Source organism: Saccoglossus kowalevskii, chromosome 7, assembly GCF_978046115.1.
Source record: "Saccoglossus kowalevskii chromosome 7, keSacKowa6.1, whole genome shotgun sequence".
Taxonomy (NCBI): domain Eukaryota; kingdom Metazoa; phylum Hemichordata; class Enteropneusta; family Harrimaniidae; genus Saccoglossus; species Saccoglossus kowalevskii.
This window is the reverse complement of record NC_140647.1, coordinates 25,033,574-25,053,031: the sequence shown is the minus strand read 5'-3', so window position 1 is coordinate 25,053,031 and position 19,458 is coordinate 25,033,574. Positions and strand designations below refer to the sequence as shown.

At 35.6% G+C, this 19,458-nt stretch overlaps 2 protein-coding genes and 1 long non-coding RNA gene across 3 annotated transcripts; all 3 read right to left on the bottom strand.

The window, feature by feature from the left end:
* Window positions 1-495: 495 nt before the first annotated feature.
* On the bottom strand, window positions 496-8,773 carry LOC146740882 (G2/M phase-specific E3 ubiquitin-protein ligase-like). Its single transcript, XM_085501711.1, has 4 exons — window positions 8,600-8,773; window positions 8,218-8,390; window positions 4,935-5,149; window positions 496-2,814 (listed from the first exon to the last, which is right to left on the bottom strand). Exons 1-4 carry the CDS (start codon window positions 8,744-8,746, stop codon window positions 2,552-2,554), a joined length of 798 nt encoding a protein of 265 aa, XP_085357837.1. The 5' UTR covers window positions 8,747-8,773; the 3' UTR covers window positions 496-2,551.
* Window positions 8,774-8,937: 164 nt separating this feature from the next.
* On the bottom strand, window positions 8,938-11,227 carry LOC146740881 (uncharacterized). Its single transcript, XM_085501875.1, has 4 exons — window positions 11,205-11,227; window positions 10,563-10,808; window positions 9,657-9,764; window positions 8,938-9,337 (listed from the first exon to the last, which is right to left on the bottom strand). Exons 1-4 carry the CDS (start codon window positions 11,225-11,227, stop codon window positions 8,938-8,940), a joined length of 777 nt encoding a protein of 258 aa, XP_085358001.1.
* Window positions 11,228-11,282: 55 nt separating this feature from the next.
* LOC146740880 (uncharacterized) lies at window positions 11,283-13,826 on the bottom strand. Its single transcript, XR_014930001.1, has 3 exons — window positions 13,768-13,826; window positions 12,074-12,144; window positions 11,283-11,303 (listed from the first exon to the last, which is right to left on the bottom strand). It is a non-coding gene; the product is annotated as an uncharacterized LOC146740880 (long non-coding RNA).
* Window positions 13,827-19,458: the final 5,632 nt, after the last annotated feature.

Genomic DNA, 19,458 nt, shown 5'->3' with positions numbered 1-19,458 from the left:
TGGTAAAAAGTGACATTTTTGAATTATTGTTGAAAACAGCAAGCCCGATTGCTTTGATACTATACACATTGTTCATTTTCTAATGATATCTTCAATTCTTGAAATGTGCATTGCTAACAGCGTAGATATCTCATATTATATATTGTTTAGTGGTAATTATGGAAAATGTACAATAAATATTCAAATATTACAAATTTCATTATGTGTGTTGAACTGCTCTATTTGAAAGATTACAGTTGTAGATGTTATTGGCCGAGAATTTTCTGAAAAATGCATTAAATTGGTTTGATACAGTGTATATTGATGGGGGACTACTACATTGCTGTTGCTTATATTACCGGTAGTATGAAAAATGCATGCCACATTTAATAGTCATGATCAGTTGTCATTTCATTCACTTGTGCAACCAATAGGACAAATATGGTATATTTCAGTGATTCAAACTGCACTATTTACTTGTGGGTACAAATTCTATGATACCATATAACACCCAAGTTCTGTATTGAACACATTATTTTTTTAATTATTCTGAAAAATCAACTACATTTCTGTATGTTGCAATAGTGTGATACATTCACTATGGATTCAGTTTAACAATATGCAAGCTGTTTTCATGAGTCTTGCCCATGTTAAAAAAAGAAAACACTACAGTATTTTATAGCAATTCACTATTTGCACAGATCAAAATAATATTAGCGTTGATTTGATGTCACAGACACCTATTTACCACCACAGACAAATTTAAACATAAGACTGGTTAGAAAAATAGGTAATATACTTCATTGATGAAAGCCCTTTCAATGAGTAACTCTAAAGTTACATCATTCTCAAATTATACTGATCAGAACCTGGTACAATGCACCTTTCATTGACTACAATAAACCACATCATGCATTGCTTTCAAATTCTGTGCTTACTTGACATAACTAACCTAGGAAATATGTATTAATGAAAGTTTGCTCGGGTCACTGTGCAATTAACACAATATAAATAGTCTGGCAGTATTGGGCAGCCAATTTGCAAACTTGATTGTGAATTGGCTTACTACTTTGGATTTGACAAACATAACTTATTTCTAATATTGCTTGTGTCGACTTGTGGCCATGCCTACTTTGGATGAATCTATGTTGCGATAGGGACATACATTGTGTAGCTTGACTGTCCTGTAACGTGGTATCACAGACAGTGGATATGCTACACAAAAGCAATTAATGTCCCTACTGCAATATAGATTAGCTTGGAATGGGCATGGCCACCCTAAAATGCTGATAAAGAAGTCACAAATTGTGATAATATGACATAGCGAGTTTAATTTTGCCAACAATGTAACTTTAAACTATCTGTACTATTACTACAATTACTGCAGACAATCTTTCTGTACTGGTTAAAAAAAATGACACTCTACATACATAGATCTTAGCTGAGATGTATATGTTAGTAATACGTGTACATATAAGACTAGCCGCCTGTCAGCTGCCATAGCTTTGCTGTATGTACTGCATATTATAAAAATAATCTGATCCATATTTGGAAGCAGACTGAAGATGTTACAAAATGAACAAATCTAATAATGGTCATCCCAATGAATGTACATACACACATTAACACAATCAGCAAAACAGTTTTTGAGAAATTGTTAAAAGTATGTTTTTACTAAAAAGTACCAAAATATTCATCAAAATTAAAGAATTTAGAATGTCACAAAATGGAAAAAAATTATAGAGAGAACCTACAAATATAGCTATCACTGTGTTATACAGTATGCTGTTCATATGTATTTACTATCATATGGTAGTTACAGTGCCGAGCATAGAAGGTTGATTCAACATAATGTACGGTGTGGTAACGCTGACTATAATGTTAATTACTGTCAAGAGAATAATGCATCTTAGAAATCAAGTTTTATTCTGTACTTATACAGCAGTTCTAAGAATTATTCAGACTGTCGGGTAGCAAGATAGATGTCATTGTTGCACAATATTTTTCTAGACTGCTATTCATGTACTCGAACGTGTATCATATTACCTTCATCTGAACGAGGGTATGGAACAATCTAAACTCAACGAAAAAACGGTGTTTTGCAAAGTTTTAAGCAACCTTGCTAACTGTCAGAATAGTTCCTAGAACCGTTGTAAGAAACTATTTGGGTGTATGTAAAACTATTTCTTATGCATTCCTATCTTATCAACCATTCTTATCTTAATAAGGAAACTAGCTGCAATTCACAGTTTTATTTCCTGTGAACTACCTAAATAACGCACACCATGATGCGTACAAATTTAAATTGTAGCCTAGTACTTGCTCATAAAAATAAAAGAGAATAAACTACATATCAAAATTGGATATAAATATCAAATGAAAAAAATAGAAATGTTTAAAATTAATTAAAAATGTGAGTGAGTTAAACAATACGCCAGTAAGTTGATGAACTGAGATACACTGTGTTAATATTGTAGGTCATTTAAGAGCACAAGAGCAAAATTAATTTAGTTTGTTGAGTATTAAAGTTGGGGTATAAATTGATGATGTAACCTGATGTACCGCCGAACACCTAGACCTGTCCAAAACCAGGACTGTTAAGGATTCCAAAGTCCATGGATGATTTAAATAGTTCATAACTATTAACAACTGGAATATAAAGGAGATTTGCACACGTGTTTCCCAATGGCAACTTTTGCTTCCCTATATCCCCATCATGAATGAAATCTACACTAGGTTTGGGGAAGAATCCCAAAGGAGGAACTTTATCAGCTCCAGTTGCAAATATTAATATATCTGTAAGTGATGCTTCTGATGATGTTTCTTCAGATGATTCTGAAAAAAAGAAAGAAGAATCTTAAACATAGTTGAAGGAAAAATAAGTAGCATACAAGCACATAAACTAATTTAAATTGAACATGCTGTACAGAAATGAAGCAACAAATTGATTCCATTGAAATTGAGCCAAACAATATTCATGACTGTATTGTTCAAGACGTGAAGCACCAAGGACAATACCATAGCATACAAAATGTAAAATATGGTATTTTGTGAATAACCTTATTATCATATACCTTTCATGTGGCCAAAACAAAAATAAAACACAACAGAGAGATCTTAAGTTGCGTTTGCTCATTTGAATATCAAACGCTGCTTTAGCACTGCCCGCCACAGTCAGCTGTTTCGATGAAATGAGACATGGTGGCAGGGCGTAATGGTCAGGATTACTGACACTAAGAACGTTACTGTACTGATATTAGAACTTTGCAAACACCTCACTGTTGTATATATTTGGACAGTGGTGAACAATTAGCCCGTAAGAGTAGCAATACAGACCCTTTGCAGCATCCCAACCTTTGATTTTCAAAGTTGATCGCATCTCTCCAAAGTGGATGGCCACTACAAGCAGTACTATTTTCTGAAGATTTTGTTACAGTACAACTGCATGTGGCTAGAGTGCAAACGAATGCTCAAAATTTGCCAGTGGAGTCAGTGCGTGTAGTGCGTTCAATTATGCCAATTCAGAATATACTACTGCAATTGTCTGCTGTCATGAAAGTGGACCACCCAAAACAAAAAAAAAACTATTGCAGAAGCTAATTTAAAATTGTATACATTTTTTTCTTGCTGGATTAAAAAATAGACCGCCTAAAATTTCATTACAATGTCAATCAGAACATTTTTCTCAAAAAAATCAAATTAACAAACTTTGTGCGCCAAATACGATTATTTATTAGTAATGAAAGTATATTTTAAAAGGAGTTTCAAATAAAAACGAACACATCTGCATTCCTTAGTAGCAAATGATCGCGGTAGTGCAATCCGGTTATGCTGCGTTTCACAATTGTTGATTATTACCTAGTAATGATTATAATAACGTGCAAAAAATTCGTTGAATTGTTATGAAATGCAAATAAATTTCAACTTATTTCATCGTAAGGCCAGACTTTTTTTTATTCCTTGTTTCTCGAGTTTTTATAAGTCAATTTTTTTGAGGAGGGCGGAAAAAAAATAAAATTAACTCTTTTTTTTCATTAGATTTGTGTGATTCTCAAAGAATTGTAAGTGAGATCATTGATCGGAGAGAAGAAATGAAATAAAATTTTATTCCATGTATAACGTGGTTGGCAATGTCGCCAATGGTGGCACAATTTTCAGCATTAATGAGAGATTTCTTGGTTTTTTGGCGACAGAGTTTCAAGGCGTGTCACCACGCCACGCCATGCCATGTTCACCTAGTAGTCTCAAGCAGGCAGTACGCAGAGAGGTCACTGTCAACCAACGCGCATAAAGTATAGATCTGCGCGAGACTTCGGTACTTTGATCATGATACTCCCATGAAAATGCAACTTGGATTTGTTAGGCGGCGGGCCTAAAAAATTAAGATAAAAATAATTTTTTTTAGCAATTTTTTGCACTCACATGTCGGCGAGCGCGAGAAATTACGCAGAAATAAAATTTAATTTTTATTTCATTTTAGGCTCCTGTTCATTCGGTGGGTTCGCGAAACAAGGGATAATAAAAGTCTGGCCTAAGCAAAAGATTACGGTCGAAATTTAAACGTTTGATGCTGTAGAAATTAATATCCGCCATGTTTTGACCTGGGACGGTGTTCTTTGACCTGACAGGTCAAATCACTAATTAACCAATCAAAACATTGGATAATGCCAACGTGTTCAAATTACCATAGCTCATTTAAATATGTTAATGTTATTGAACCCAGCACGGAAGAGATTTGCCGATGTTGTTCTACGATCTTATGGCTTGGATTGTAATGGGAAAGCAACATGATTTGCTTTTAAATAATTTTTTTTTATTTGTTTTCAAATAATGAACATTTGAAGTGAAATTTAACATTGTTAACAGTGAATATTGAACAAGTTTTTTTTAACTGCTTTTATAGAGAATATATGATAAACTAAATGATACTTTTATTATATGATAATTCTGTTTACCTTCTGCGTCAACCAAATAATCTCTCCAATAGCTTAAGACTTCATTTTCTTGATTTCGTTTGTTGGTTCCTTCTTCACTCACTTTCACTGAGAACAAAATTTCTATGCTTTCAGCAGTGTGTTTGATATTGTGGTACATCAACACTTCTTTAAATGAATTAGGGTTTTTACGAACACAATCTAGAACACCAAGGGTGTTGAAACCATCCTTAAACCTGTCAATACACAATGTTATGTGAAAAACAAATTTTAGAATCAAGACATAAATGCCACATTCCATGTCTTAATGCTAAGAAACAACACATGAGACAGGATTGCCGTTTGAAGTGGGGGAAGTGAATGTCACACTAGGCGTCGTCACGTGTCACCTCATAGTGATCCTCAAAACCACTGAATGTCATTATGAGCTGGCGACGCATGCTACCCGAGTGACACCTGCCGACACAGTGGCTCTGCATCAGGCGTCGTAGCGGCTGACCCCATGACAGGAGACCTAGATATATTTGACTCATGTCATGGTAAGGGCAATGTCGTACCTGACCAGAGCCAGCATGCTATGTGCAGCATTTCCCCCAAATTAGAGAGGAGGTGGTGGAATTGAACAATTCGCATGATGTGGTGAGGCAAGCATCGCTTGTTCAAGAATATGGAGAGTCTGCATGGGATAAGAGTACATGGTTACAGAGCAGGAATTACAATGTAGTAAAATTACAAAATTACGAAAAAAAAATTGCGAGTGAATAACAATTAAAACAAAAGATCTATAATGTCGATTGGAGACGATTGGTAAATGTAAAAATGACTAGTGTGGATTGAAAGTAAAATACAAGCAGAGCCAGCAAAAGAATAGAATGTCTTAATAGCATTGTTCGGAAAACATTGTGAGTTGATTGGCTTAGTTCTGAGGTTCGGTGTGGTTGGCGAGGATCCTTGGCACTGCATGAATGATTGTGGCTGGAGTCTTAATGTAGAGCTGGTATGAGTCACTGTGCCATCGTCCAAGGGTCTTGATGAGCCAGTCGGGAAGGTTGGCCTCGGCGGCTGTTGTGGCGGCTCCAGCACGAAAGCTGTGTTGAGTATTTCTCCGCACTTGGGATCCCTTCTTGCATGAGGAGGGTTCTGATTGAGTCGGTGATGGTTTGACGTGTAAGATATGAGCCGTTGGTAAACTGGAATGCTGGTGCAAGCTGGGAGAAAGTGGTACGTGTACTTGCCTCAATGTATTTGTGGTAAGCTTGCACTGCGCAGACCGAGGAGTCAGATGAGACTTAGTCAGTGTATGGCCACGCCGAAATGGATCATTTTTGGCTGCCTTGATGTAGATGGTGATTGCACTACCAAGATTAACATCAGATCGAAGAAGTGTTCGTTCACGGTCAAATGTTGTTTTTGTCGGAGAGGCAAATTCGCTTACTCGTAAGAACCCGAAGAAGGCCATGGTGAATGCGGCCCATAACATCAGTATGTCTGTTACATCCATATTGATGCAGCAGCGCAACTGATTTTTTAGTGTTCTCATTAATTGAATGGTTATCGGTAATCGTGTAGCCGTAGGGTCACCAATTTGTTTCTTGATGCCTTGGAGTGTGCGAAGCAGTAGATGATCCTCTGGAAACTCTGGGTAGCCCATCTCTGTGTGCTGTCGTAGGATGACAGCGAAGTATACTTTGATTGTTTTATACGTCAATGAGAGCGATGCTAGGTGTGTGACGAAGAGGATGGCAGAGCGGTGTGTGACTGGTAGCGGGGCGAGACCGTAGTTGTGACAGAAGTTATACACCAGTAACCTCCATGAGTACATGAATGAAACTGGACCAGGCACACCAGAGAAATGTTGCAATTTTGTGAATTTTAAGTGTTTTTCATGAATATGGTTGACAAACAGTTACACTTGCTCAAATAAACAATCAAAATTGACCAAAATTGACCAGAGGGGATTACGCACCCTATTAATATATGGCATTCATATCTAGAAATTTGTGTTCGGTGATTATTAATTCCTGTTGGGTAGTATTAGTGTCGGCTAGCTTAACACTAATGCACTTTGAGGTGTGATTTTTGTCAGTTATAAACAATGAAAGACAAAGTCAGATTATCATCTTGAATTGAAATAAATAAATGCATGTGCATATGGAGAATAGAATGGAATGGAATGGAATGGAATGGAATGGAATGGAATGGAATAGAATAGAATAGAATAGAATAGAATAGAATAGAATAGAATAGAATAGAATAGAATAGAATAGAATAGAATAGAATAGAATAGAATAGAATAGAATAGAATAGAATAGAATAGAATAGTAGAATAGAATAGAATAGAATAGAATAGAATAGAATAGAATAGAATAGATTTATTTCACCAGAAAATTGTACAGGAACTTTATATGAAGAAATATTATAAATAAATATATTTTTTCTGGTGGGAACCAGAGAGGTAATTCTAGCAGAACTAATCTAGTCCCTGGCCCCAAAACCATACTTAACTGTTAAAATGTACGATGTTGTGAATAGTGATACACACACAAAAAATATATTTAGTTAAGTTAAAAATAAAGAAATACATAATTATGTGTGTAATTGTCCAACATGTCTGCGATACATGGGGTGACGGACAGACGCACACATGGCAAGACGCACCAAAGTCCCAGTCCAAACACAGACTAACAAAATGTTATGTTTGATTCATTTTAATTTGATTATTTACCAACCACAGGCATCTAGCTAACACTGAGCATATGGTTACGAGACTTGGGTGAAAAAACTATCAAGAACGGGTGGCTAATCTGCATATGACCAAAGGGGGACCACTGATTGGCAATTATCAACAAAATATATAAAGCATACCAGTATACCAGCCTATAACACTTTATACAATGCTATAGGATTAATCAACCAAGACTTCAGAGAAAAATTTGACTATATAATGCAATCAAGAGATAAGACAGTTATATATGCTCCAACTAAATATTTGTTTCAATGTAAAAAAACAAACACTGACTAACAATGTCAAAACTTATTATCAAAGTATATGTGAAAGGACTAGTTTCACAATCAAAATACTAATAGTATAGTCTACTGTTGCTATTTTTATTATATATTTTTTACTTAATACATTACTATGTTTTCAATTTTTCATTTCAATTTTTCAACTTCATTGATGTACATAACCAAAAAGAAAATGTAATATTTTCTTTACGGTGTCAATAAAGCACTATTCTATAGTTCTATAGTATACCATCAGGGGCGAGTAGGTCAAATGTGATGATATGATAAAAGAACATACCTCTCGTATGCAGACTGGGTTCGGTAAATCACGTAAAACTTTAAACAATCGGCCAACAGTTTATCTTTAGTAGTCAAATCCCATAGTACATGATTAGCTCCTGTGAGAGTTATTAGGACACTAGCTCTTTCAATTGCAGCATCAAATTCATTTTTGTTGGTGGACAACATTATCTGAAAAAAATAATACATACCATAGTTTACAAAAAAATAATAATGCACACATTTGTATTTGCACAGAGGTAAATTTATTAGTCTCATTTTCTGGACTGTGTTTGAACTAAAAAATTTATAATCAGCCTGAATCAGCATATGGATTATATTGTAATTACATGTACATAGTGTACTAGTATATATATGGTATATGTGGTAACTCAACTTACATCCTTCATCTGACTTTTTATCTTTTCATCGCTCACATCTTCCAGGTTAGGTTCAGTATTGTTTAAACCATAAACAAGGCTGTTAAACAGAGTGCCAGAAAAAAAATTAGGCGCTGCCCCACCATGAACAAGAGAAACAGCCAACATCCTTCCTGCAATGTGGTATAAATCATTTTCCATTGCTGTAATAAGAAAATATGATAGTCAATACTTCTATGAGCATGTTAAGAACAAACAAAAAATAGCCCCTCCATCTTTATTTTAGTAGATTCAGTTTATACTGTCAATTAAGCTGATCATTTTGTATATAATGAGCAGCTAATAACCAATGCTTATTGTTACTTGATGAGTGGATTTCTTACTGCATTAAATACTCCAATAATGCAAATAACCATGAAAAAAAAGAACTTACCAGAAGTATTCATCGAAAGCACTTTTGAGTATGCAGGACCATCAAATAAGACAGAATCTTTCAAATGATGCATTAACAGCCTGAAAAACTCCCTTTTCGGACCACCAACATCCACAGCCCCCTCGTCTCTCCCATAGTCATCTGTGAAGCGAACATTCATCACTTTGAAAGGACTATAGGTCTTGCGTTTAAAACCTCGTAAGGCCCCCTCCCAGACTTTCATCCTATTAATATTGAATCTGCAGCAGATGTCAGCATCAAAGTTGATTTTCTCTTCCAATTTATGTAGCAATGCAGACACATTTGTATCAATTTCTTCTGAATTTCTGGAAACAAATAGATATGTATGTATGTCAACCAATCAGTGGACATGTGTATGAACATGCAATCCTGTAGTTGAAATGATAATGTTCTGTACCATGAGATAATCATTCAGGAGTTGTTTTGACCCTCAATTCATTTATTTATGGCAGCACATGGGAGGTGGCACTTTGCTACTCAGCTTATGTCCCACACTCATTGCCTCATTGTATTAGACATTATTCCTTGAATTTATAAAACAGTTCCCACCATAAATTTACACTGAATCCCAGGTTATAAATGCATGTAAATCAGTATATCGATATATATCACATATATACATACAAGTGTCTTTGTTCCTCTATACTTCTATGTAATGCTTCTTGTAGATCTGGGTTGTCAGAGTCTGAATCACAGATTTCTTCTTCTGCATGTAACAAGTTTACATAGGAACTGTAACAGTAACATACACTAGCATAATTAAGGAAAAATAAACACTAACTAAATCTGATAAAATTTATGTTTTCAGATGTAGCAAGCAAGTTAGAATTGAGAAAACAAGTCAAACACTCAAATAAGAGTCATTTTGTCATTTTTCATCCTCCATACGATTTTACTTGTACATGTACTTAATTATTGACAACATGGCTGGCAGTAGCTCTTATGTTGGGGTCATTAACACTTTTTATTGTGTAGGGAATAAGCACCAAACCTAATTAAATAATGAAAGAAAGCTTAGAAAGAACTCCCGTGTACTGAGAGTATTGGGAACACATACAAAATTAATTCAAAATTACTTGTACTTGAGATATTGATGGGAAAGCTAGAAACTAGTTATGTAAATCAGGAAATTAATATGAAGAGATTTGAGTGTAAAACTAATAAGGTCTGAACAATGTAACAGACCATCTGTGTACTTCAGATGTGAAAGCTTAAAATTTGTTAATTATGCAAATTAGGTAATTAATATGTACAGATTTTGACTTAAAATTAATCAGATCTGTGCATTGACCCAGAGCATCTCTGCACCAAGTTTCATCAAAAAACGAGGTATGGTTCTTGAGATATCAGTGGAACAGACGGACACACATACACACACATACATAAAGACTCCCATTGTGCTTCACACACGCGAGTCAAAAATATATACTGAATTTGGTAAATAAGTATTATTGAACCAAGGCTATACTCAGTATAATTACGTGACACCAATAGTCTCCAATGAAGTTCTGCAGAATAAATAAATAGTACCTATATAGACAGCTATCTCCAGTTTGTGAACCTTCGGTACTTGTTGCTTCAATCACCGGTTGAGTAAGGGCACTACATATCAGTGGTTGAGTATTTGTATGAGCATTTAATGAGAAATGAGATTCACAGGCAGGGATGCTGCTGCCAACGATGCATGAACCACTGGACTGGTTGCTTGTAGCTTGCAGTACATTAGGTACATCAATCTTGTTTGTATTCGTGTCATTACTCTCATGATCTGATGTTCTGTAAATAATTATCAGACATCAAGCATGTTTACTATTTCAAATTGAAAGTATTGTTACTAAAATAGATCCATAAATAAAATAGACAAAAATTAGAAATTTTTAAAATGTTTTGGTGCAATGGCAAAAGTATATCAAATGTCCAAATAGATGTTACTTCCATTCACCAAAAATGACCCTATAGGAACCTATTGGACTCTGTCCTATTGGATATTATGAATATCTTATATGACTATGTCTATAGGATCCTATTGACAGTCCAATAGGATTTTCTGTCAAAATACTATAGGATTTGTGCAATAGGATCCTATGGAATTATGTCCTATATGATGACTATGATACTATTGTAAGGGTGTGTTCCCTAACAATTGTAATACCTGTCATTTTTTCCAACAACCTTCGTCCCAGTACTTTCCACATAGTAGGTATGAGGGAAATACTTCCACTTCTAAATCTGAATCTGAGCCAAGAATGAGGGCAGTAGTCTTCGTATGTCCTGTAATGAACATAACCACAAAAACCTATTAAAAAGTGAATTACTATAAATGACAAACTGAACTTTAAATGCAATCATATCTCAATCAACTAATGATTCTGGTATATATAACCCGGATACTACCAAGATTATAATGTTTCATGTATGAGTGTCAAGCAAATTCGCTCACAAAGACAAAACTTCATTCACTACTTCCTGCTTGTGAACTATCGTGAAAAATAATAGACACAGTCTGTCATTTGAAATAGCCCCACTGTGTAAGAAAAAAAACAAATACTGAAATTGTAGTGCAAACGTATATTTTGCCACTGGAATGAGAATGAGAAGACACAGCCATGGTCAGTCCGGGACACCTCCATGTTTGGTGATGTATGTTTGAGGCCAATGTCCAAATAAGTGCCAAATAGTTTTATGAACCCTGAAAACCATACCATTTTCTTGTTGAAACATCAAAATTATGCATTTATATCACATGCATGCCAAGAAAACATCCTATGAACTATAACACATGTGGGATTGTCTCAGAAACATCGGCCCAGACATGTCTGAAAAACAGGTTAATGAGATGTCCAAAATGAGATTTTGGGCCATTTGTCAGAACTAAAATGGCCACCAAATGACCTAAAATGATCAAATCAAAAAATAACTTGAGATGTTTCTGCCCACTGCTATGAAATGACTCTTTACCAACATAAACAGTCAATTCATGTCCAAGATACGATTCCAGACACAGAGAACAGAGCACTAAAGAGCATAAATGTTATACTCACTTTGATTGGTTATAGGTATAAAAACAGGTTGCATTTCACTGGACGTGCCAGGTGTGGGCTCAGTCGAAGACCTATAAAAACAATAGTATCAGTAAATAACCTAATTATTATACACAAATTGTTGAATGGACTGCCACTTATTGACTATTTACTTAATTAGTGCTATTAGTATTACCGGTAGATTGATATCAATGAAAAACATAGCGGAACTATAACCACCTTGCCCTTTAGGAACAAATGTAATCACTATACGTTATATTTTGTAATATTTAAACTTTGAAGAGTTGAGCATGTTGGGTGCATGACATGCAAGATAACTCATGTTGCTAATCAACATGCAGTTGTTTGAAGCAAACATTCATAATAACCAAAATGGGGTGTATCATTTATGGAGACGGGGTTGTAATGTTGATGGCTTATACTGTTGAATTTGCCCTTATGAGATTCTGGCCTGGTTTGGGAGGTGGATGGGTCAATGGGAAGTAGGGGTAGTTGGGATTGTAAGGGGTAGATCTGTTTAAATGTAGGGTATTCCAACATACTTTTGTTCTTTCTCAGCTGCTGAAACTACATGGTTACATTTACTACGTATCGACTTTGTATTGAGTAACAAATTGATTTATTATCTTGAGTAACAGACTTACTGTAGTAACAAATTAAATGAGTAACGAATCAACTTCTTGTTACACAGTACCCAGTCAAAATACCTGTAACAACAAAATAACTACACAAAACACAAAGTCCAGCTTGAGCAGATCAAAAGAAATACATTGCAGCCACTTGAGAACATGGCCTACCAAAGTCCATACACATGTATGTCACCACATCTGGGTCTGCATTATTTCAAGTGCTATTACAAAGTGTATTCACTTTTGCTATAGCCAAGGGTATTCATCCACACTTCCCACCCATTTCCAAGTACATGCCCAAGTACATACATTGTACTCTCAAAGACGTGTCAACTGTACAGATATTATGTTATGGCAGATGGTCTGCAGAGCTGCACTCTCCATTACAAATTATTACTTTGGTCAACCAATTATGCTAATTTATATTCACATTTACAGGTTATTTGTGGCCAACATAAACATCCCATAGGATAATGTAAAATAAAAAAAAGACACTTTAATGTCTCCACAGCCAAGAGAGGTGTAATGACTTAAACAAAATCTATCTTTCTAATGAGACTCTAATGAGTGTATTTATATTAAATCAGAATATATAATGTCGCATACCTCATTGATTTCATCTTTACAATTGGCTAAATTGCACTGTATTCACACAGGCCACTTTTCTTAACGTTTAAAGAAAATGTACTCATGGGCATTGTTTTGGATGGACAATGTATTGGACAAATATGATATATGTATTTATAATGTTCAATGTTTACTGTTCCAGGCATGTATGAGATATTTGTATGGGAATAAAATGTCCATCAATCGACCATCTATTTTGCTAATTTTACAAATCATGGGCAAAAACCACCCATAATACAGTATGTATGTAGAAAATCAAAATACACATAATTTGAGTGATTATGAATCACACAACATATACATCAAGGACTGTTATAACTCACAGATGAAATGATTCATGTGAATTTGGCTAAAATCTCAACTCAGAAATGCCTACACAAGAACAGACAACAATGGGGGATAGTATTGACTAAGGTTTGATCTCCCAATCACACATACCTATATGGCAAAGTATCGTCTAGGTCATCTGAATTTGTACTAAAAGTAATTTCTTCATCACTTTTGTCGAGACGTCTTCTTTTACATTTCTGTTTTGACTGAATAATACAAATGTATATAATTATGCCCAATAGTAATATATCATGCAGATTACATCTATGTATATGCTTATCAAATTTGCTGTAAATTTGTTAAGTTGCTCATGAGATAATCCCAATCTAATAACTAGAGATTATGGAAAACGTTCCTGTTGAAAAGTTACCACAAAAACTGGTGAGGGAGGGCGACCATTGGGTGGGGGGAGTTGGGTTTCTGCTATCTTGGAACTGTGCGATTATTATATTGATGGTCTTCTGGAACGATAAATTAATTTATCATAAATGCAAGAGTGTTATTTATGCGCTGCTTTCTATTGTTCAGTGAGTGAAAATATCACGCGTTACTGTGGTGTTCCAAATGAAAACATCAGTCATGTGATTGGTGTTTTTATTTTTTCACTCTGTGGCTGGGACTACATTTGTATTTTTGTGGCGATTGAGTCGACCCTGATTCTGACCATCCGTTGACATAGAAATTAATTCAAAGAACCCATCCTTCGAACACTGAGAACAAGATGAAAATCCAAGGGCCAGAATCATTACCTTCATCGTGACTTTATCAGAGATAATTTGTTTGAAAAAGTCCTTCTTTCAGTAGAAAATCAAGACGACACCGTGAACGGCACATCGCATTCTCCACAAAGGCATTGAAAATTCGGACATACAGTTTTTAAATAAATAAGACATCGATTTAAACCAAAGAACGATAGATTCTGTTAACTTGTTAGAAAATATACATACCACTACAAAACCGATAACAAAGACACGAAAGGGTCAAATTTGCCATCCATACCCGACATTGCGCGGCCACAGTGCGCGACCTGCCGTCTTATCGCACTTCTGTTCAATCTACATCCACTTCCCAGTAAATAATCCCATACATGGTGATACATTTTCCCAGTATTTATTAAAACATATATTTAATATGAAACTGTCTTTTATATAGTGATATGATCACCAAAAATGGCCCCAACTTCTGCATAAATATTGAAATCAATAGCACAAAGAAGTGTGTTTACTCATTAAACAAAACCCATTTATGGCGTTCTGTAAGTTACTGCGCCAGAGTTCAAAAACCTTACAGTCTGTTGCGCTGTAATATGTTCGTAATCATTCGATTTTGAGCATTTAACATGTTTATTGGTCGTAGCATGCATGATAAAGAGGTTATTCGTGGCGAGCTTGAAAATACCATGTTATATCACTAATATTGTTAAAATATCTGTTGTTGTCAACTATGAGGCGACTCATGAGAATATCGTACATCAAAACTCGTGATATAACGCTGTATTTTCTCATTTGCAGCAAATAACCTAGAAATATTTGTAAATCAAACATATATATGTATTCACCTTTTTCTTTGATGCTTTAGGTGTACTTTCCACCAATGACCGAGACGCTGAAATAAAGAACATAGTGGTACTACTGAAACCATGCCATTGGGATATTTGGAAATTATGACCATTCGATTCCTTGGGAATATGTATTATAGACAAGTTTATAAAATTTGTAAATAATAAAAAAGGTACCTGGTATATATAGGTGGAAATTATGAAGAAGATATTTTTTTGGAACGGAATAAAACAATCGTTCAGTATGGCATACATTTTGGTGGGAAATTATATGGGGGGGGGGGGGGGCTGTGACGTCCATTGTAGTAATTGAAACCAATTGCCATGAAAGTGTTAGTATTAGACTATATTGAGAATGCATAGTCACTTAAGGTAGAGATGCAGGTTCGTGGGCACTTGGGAGTGAAATATTTTTTTTTTGCTTTTTATTATTTTATTATTTTGTTATTTTTATTATTTACGATTTTAAAATATAGATAACAGGTGCAGACATTCTTTCTTTTGAATGCTTAGCAAGATTTAGCAAGGCTGTACATAAATAATAAAAAAAGAAACAAGGTGAAAAAAAGAAATGACGGGATCTCCATATTATGCACTATATTTAACTTTTTACAAAATGATAATACATTTAAATTTGGAATTGTTACAGCCATTTTAATTATGAGCATTAGCAAACTTCTTACTGAGTGAATTGTTATGCAAATTAGCAATTATCTCAGCTTCTTTTTAGTGCACATCCCAGAACTTTAAAAAAAAATAGCTCCTAGACGCTTTGACCTTTTGTTTTGACATTTTCACAAATGATTGACAATGTGTTTATCTTCAAAACGCCGTCAGGGCATTGTTTTTGGTTGAACAGTGTTACAACAATCGTACAGACAACTAGCCTGGTTGTTAATTTATGCATAAACTTGAAGTAGTGAAATTTGAGCTGCTGCCCTGCAAAATTGACAACTGGTAGACAGTTTTCAAGACGGCGCTTTCTTCATAGTAAACAGATGTACCCGTAAACCAATTTTGACAGGAAACAGAAGTATTGTTTAGAAGCTATTTTTTTTTAAATCACTTTTGACCAAAAAAGCACATTTTTGTGCATATTTCAAACTACAGTGTCCATAACAAAAAAATACTAAAAAAATTTTAAAATTCATACAATAAGCTTTCCGAAAATATATAGTTTTGTGGACAAGGGAGGTCATCTTGGTTTCGTAATTAACTAATTAAAATACCTGTCAGGTAAACTGCATCTCTACCTTAAAAAAAATAAAATGACAAAATCAGGAAAAACAAGTCATTGTCAATGACACGTCCCCGTTCCGTTCATATTTGAGTGACATATACATTCAAAGCAGATCATGACCGAAATGCACCTGCATATGTACAATACATTGTGCTAAATCTGAACAAAATCCATCCATGCATGACTGAGATCCGGTTCTGGAATTGTGAAAATACGTGATTTTGATGCATTTTCGGCCTTAAAATGGCCATCATTCCGCTATTGTTAAGCAGATCATGAAACAAATGCACATACATATTTGTGACATGATGTACCTTGTGTGTGTGAAGTTTGAACTCGATCAATCCAAGCATGTCTCAGATACGGATCCAGAACTGAATTCTTTAAAACAAAATGGCCGCCAGTCGGCCATTTCGAACCCGATCCAAAAAAAAAAAATGACGTGCATCAAGGTCCTATTATGTTTAATGTATGTACCAAATTTGAACAAAATCCGTCCATGCATAACTGAGATCCGGGTCCGGAATGGTGAAAATGTGCGATTTTGATGCATTTTCGGCATTAAAATGGCCGCTATTCGGCTATCGTTAATCGGATCATGAAAAAAATGCATGTGCATATGTCCCATATAATGTGTGATGTATGAGTGAAGTTTGAACTTAATCGGTCCATGCATGTTCGAGATACAGGTGATCACGGACGCACGGACGCACGGACGGACGCACACAGGGCAAAACATAAGTCCCCGTTTTCGGACTGCGTCCGAACGGGGACTAATAAAGATTTTAGCCAGATCAACTCAAAAAACTATACAGGTTATCTATGTACAACAACTACGATGGACATTTTGCCACAACTATAACTTTGCCCTCCACTTCATTACGGTCAAGCCAAATGATCAAAAAGAGGAAATTTTCTGAAAGAATCAATTATTATGGGCGTCCAGGTCATTCTTTTTTGTTTAAATAATATATTATTAGTTACACATGTAGTTTGTCATCCCCACTACCAATGCAATGGAACAACAATTTGTACAAATTATTGGTCTAAATATAAGTAGAATACACAAGTAACAAGTCATTGTCAATGACACGTCCCCGTTCCGTTCATATTTGAGTGACATATACATTCAAAGCAGATCATGACCGAAATGCACCTGCATATGTACAACACATTGTACTAAATCTGAACAAAATCCATGCATGCATGACTGAGATCCGGTTCTGGAATTGTGAAAATACGTGATTTTAATGCATTTTCGGCCTTAAAATGGCCATCATTCAGCTATTGCTAAGCGGATCATGAAACAAATGCACATATCTATTTGTGACATGATGCACCATGTGTGTGTGAAGTTTGAACTTGATCAATCCAGACATGTCTTGGATACGGATCCAGAACTGAATTCTTTAAGAAAATGGCCGCCAGTCGGCCATTTCGAACTTGATCCGGGAAAAAAAAATGACGTGCATCAAGGTCCTATTATGTTTAATGTAAGTACCGAATTTGAACAAAATCCGTCCATGCATAACTGAGATCCGGGTTCGGAATGGTGAAAATGTGCGATTTCAATGCATTTTCGGCCTTAAAGCGGCCGCCATTTGGCTATCGTTAATGGGATCATGAAACAAATGCACATACACATTTGTGACATGATGTACCTTGTGTGTGTGAAGTTTGAACTTGATCAATCCAGACATGTCTCGGATACGAATCCAGAACTGAATTCTTTAAAACAAAATGGCCGCCAGTCGGCCATTTCGAACTTGATCTGAAAAAAAAAATGACGTGCATCAAGGTCCTATTATGTTTAATGTATGTACCAAATTTGAATGAAATCCGTCCATGCATAACTGAGATCTGGGTCCGGAATGGTGAAAATGTGCGATTTCAATGCATTTTCGGCCTTAAAGCGGCCGCCATTTGGCTATCGTTAATGGGATCATGAAACAAATGCACATACATATTTGTGACATGATGTACCTTGTGTGTGTGAAGTTTGAACTTGATCAATCCAGACATGTCTCGGATACGGATCCAGAACTGAATTCTTTAAAACAAAATGGCCGCCAGTCGGCCATTTCGAACTTGATCTGAAAAAAAAAATGACGTGCATCAAGGTCCTATTATGTTTAATGTATGTACCAAATTTGAATGAAATCCGTCCATGCATAACTGAGATCTGGGTCCGGAATGGTGAAAATGTGCGATTTCAATGCATTTTCGGCCTTAAAGCGGCCGCCATTTGGCTATCGTTAATGGGATCATGAAACAAATGCACATACATATTTGTGACATGATGTACCTTGTGTGTGTGAAGTTTGAACTTGATCAATCCAGACATGTCTCTGATACGGATCCAGAACTGAATTCTTTAAAACAAAATGGCCGCCAGTCGACCATTTCGAACTTGATCCGAAAAAAAAAATGACGTGCATCAAGGTCCTATTATGTTTAATGTATGTACCAAATTTGAACGAAATCCGTCCATGCATAACTGAGATCCGGGTCCGGAATGGTGAAAATGTGCCATTTTGATGCATTTTCGGCCTTAAAATGGCCGCTATTCGGCTATCGTTAATCGGATCATGAAAAAAATGCATGTGGATATGTCCCATATAATGTGTGATGTATGAGTGAAGTTTGAACATAATCGGTCCATGCATGTTCGAGATACAGGTGATCACGGACGCACGGACGCACGGACGCACACAGGGCAAAACATAAGTCCCCGTTTTCGGACTCCGTCCGAACGGGGACTAATCAACCTCACAGAAGAATACACACCTTGATAGTCATCAATGTAACACAAATAAAAATATAGGCGGCTAAATGATGCATGTAAACTTTCACTATACAAATCAAGTCGAAAAGGTTCAGTTGTGCCAGGTATGAATTCCACAGGTGTGTTGTCCCTGAACAGTAGTAGGCATTCTGCATCTTTGTCTAACAAGTTGTTGTTTGTCAAATGTTTATCCAGAATAGTTTTTTTAAGTTCTTC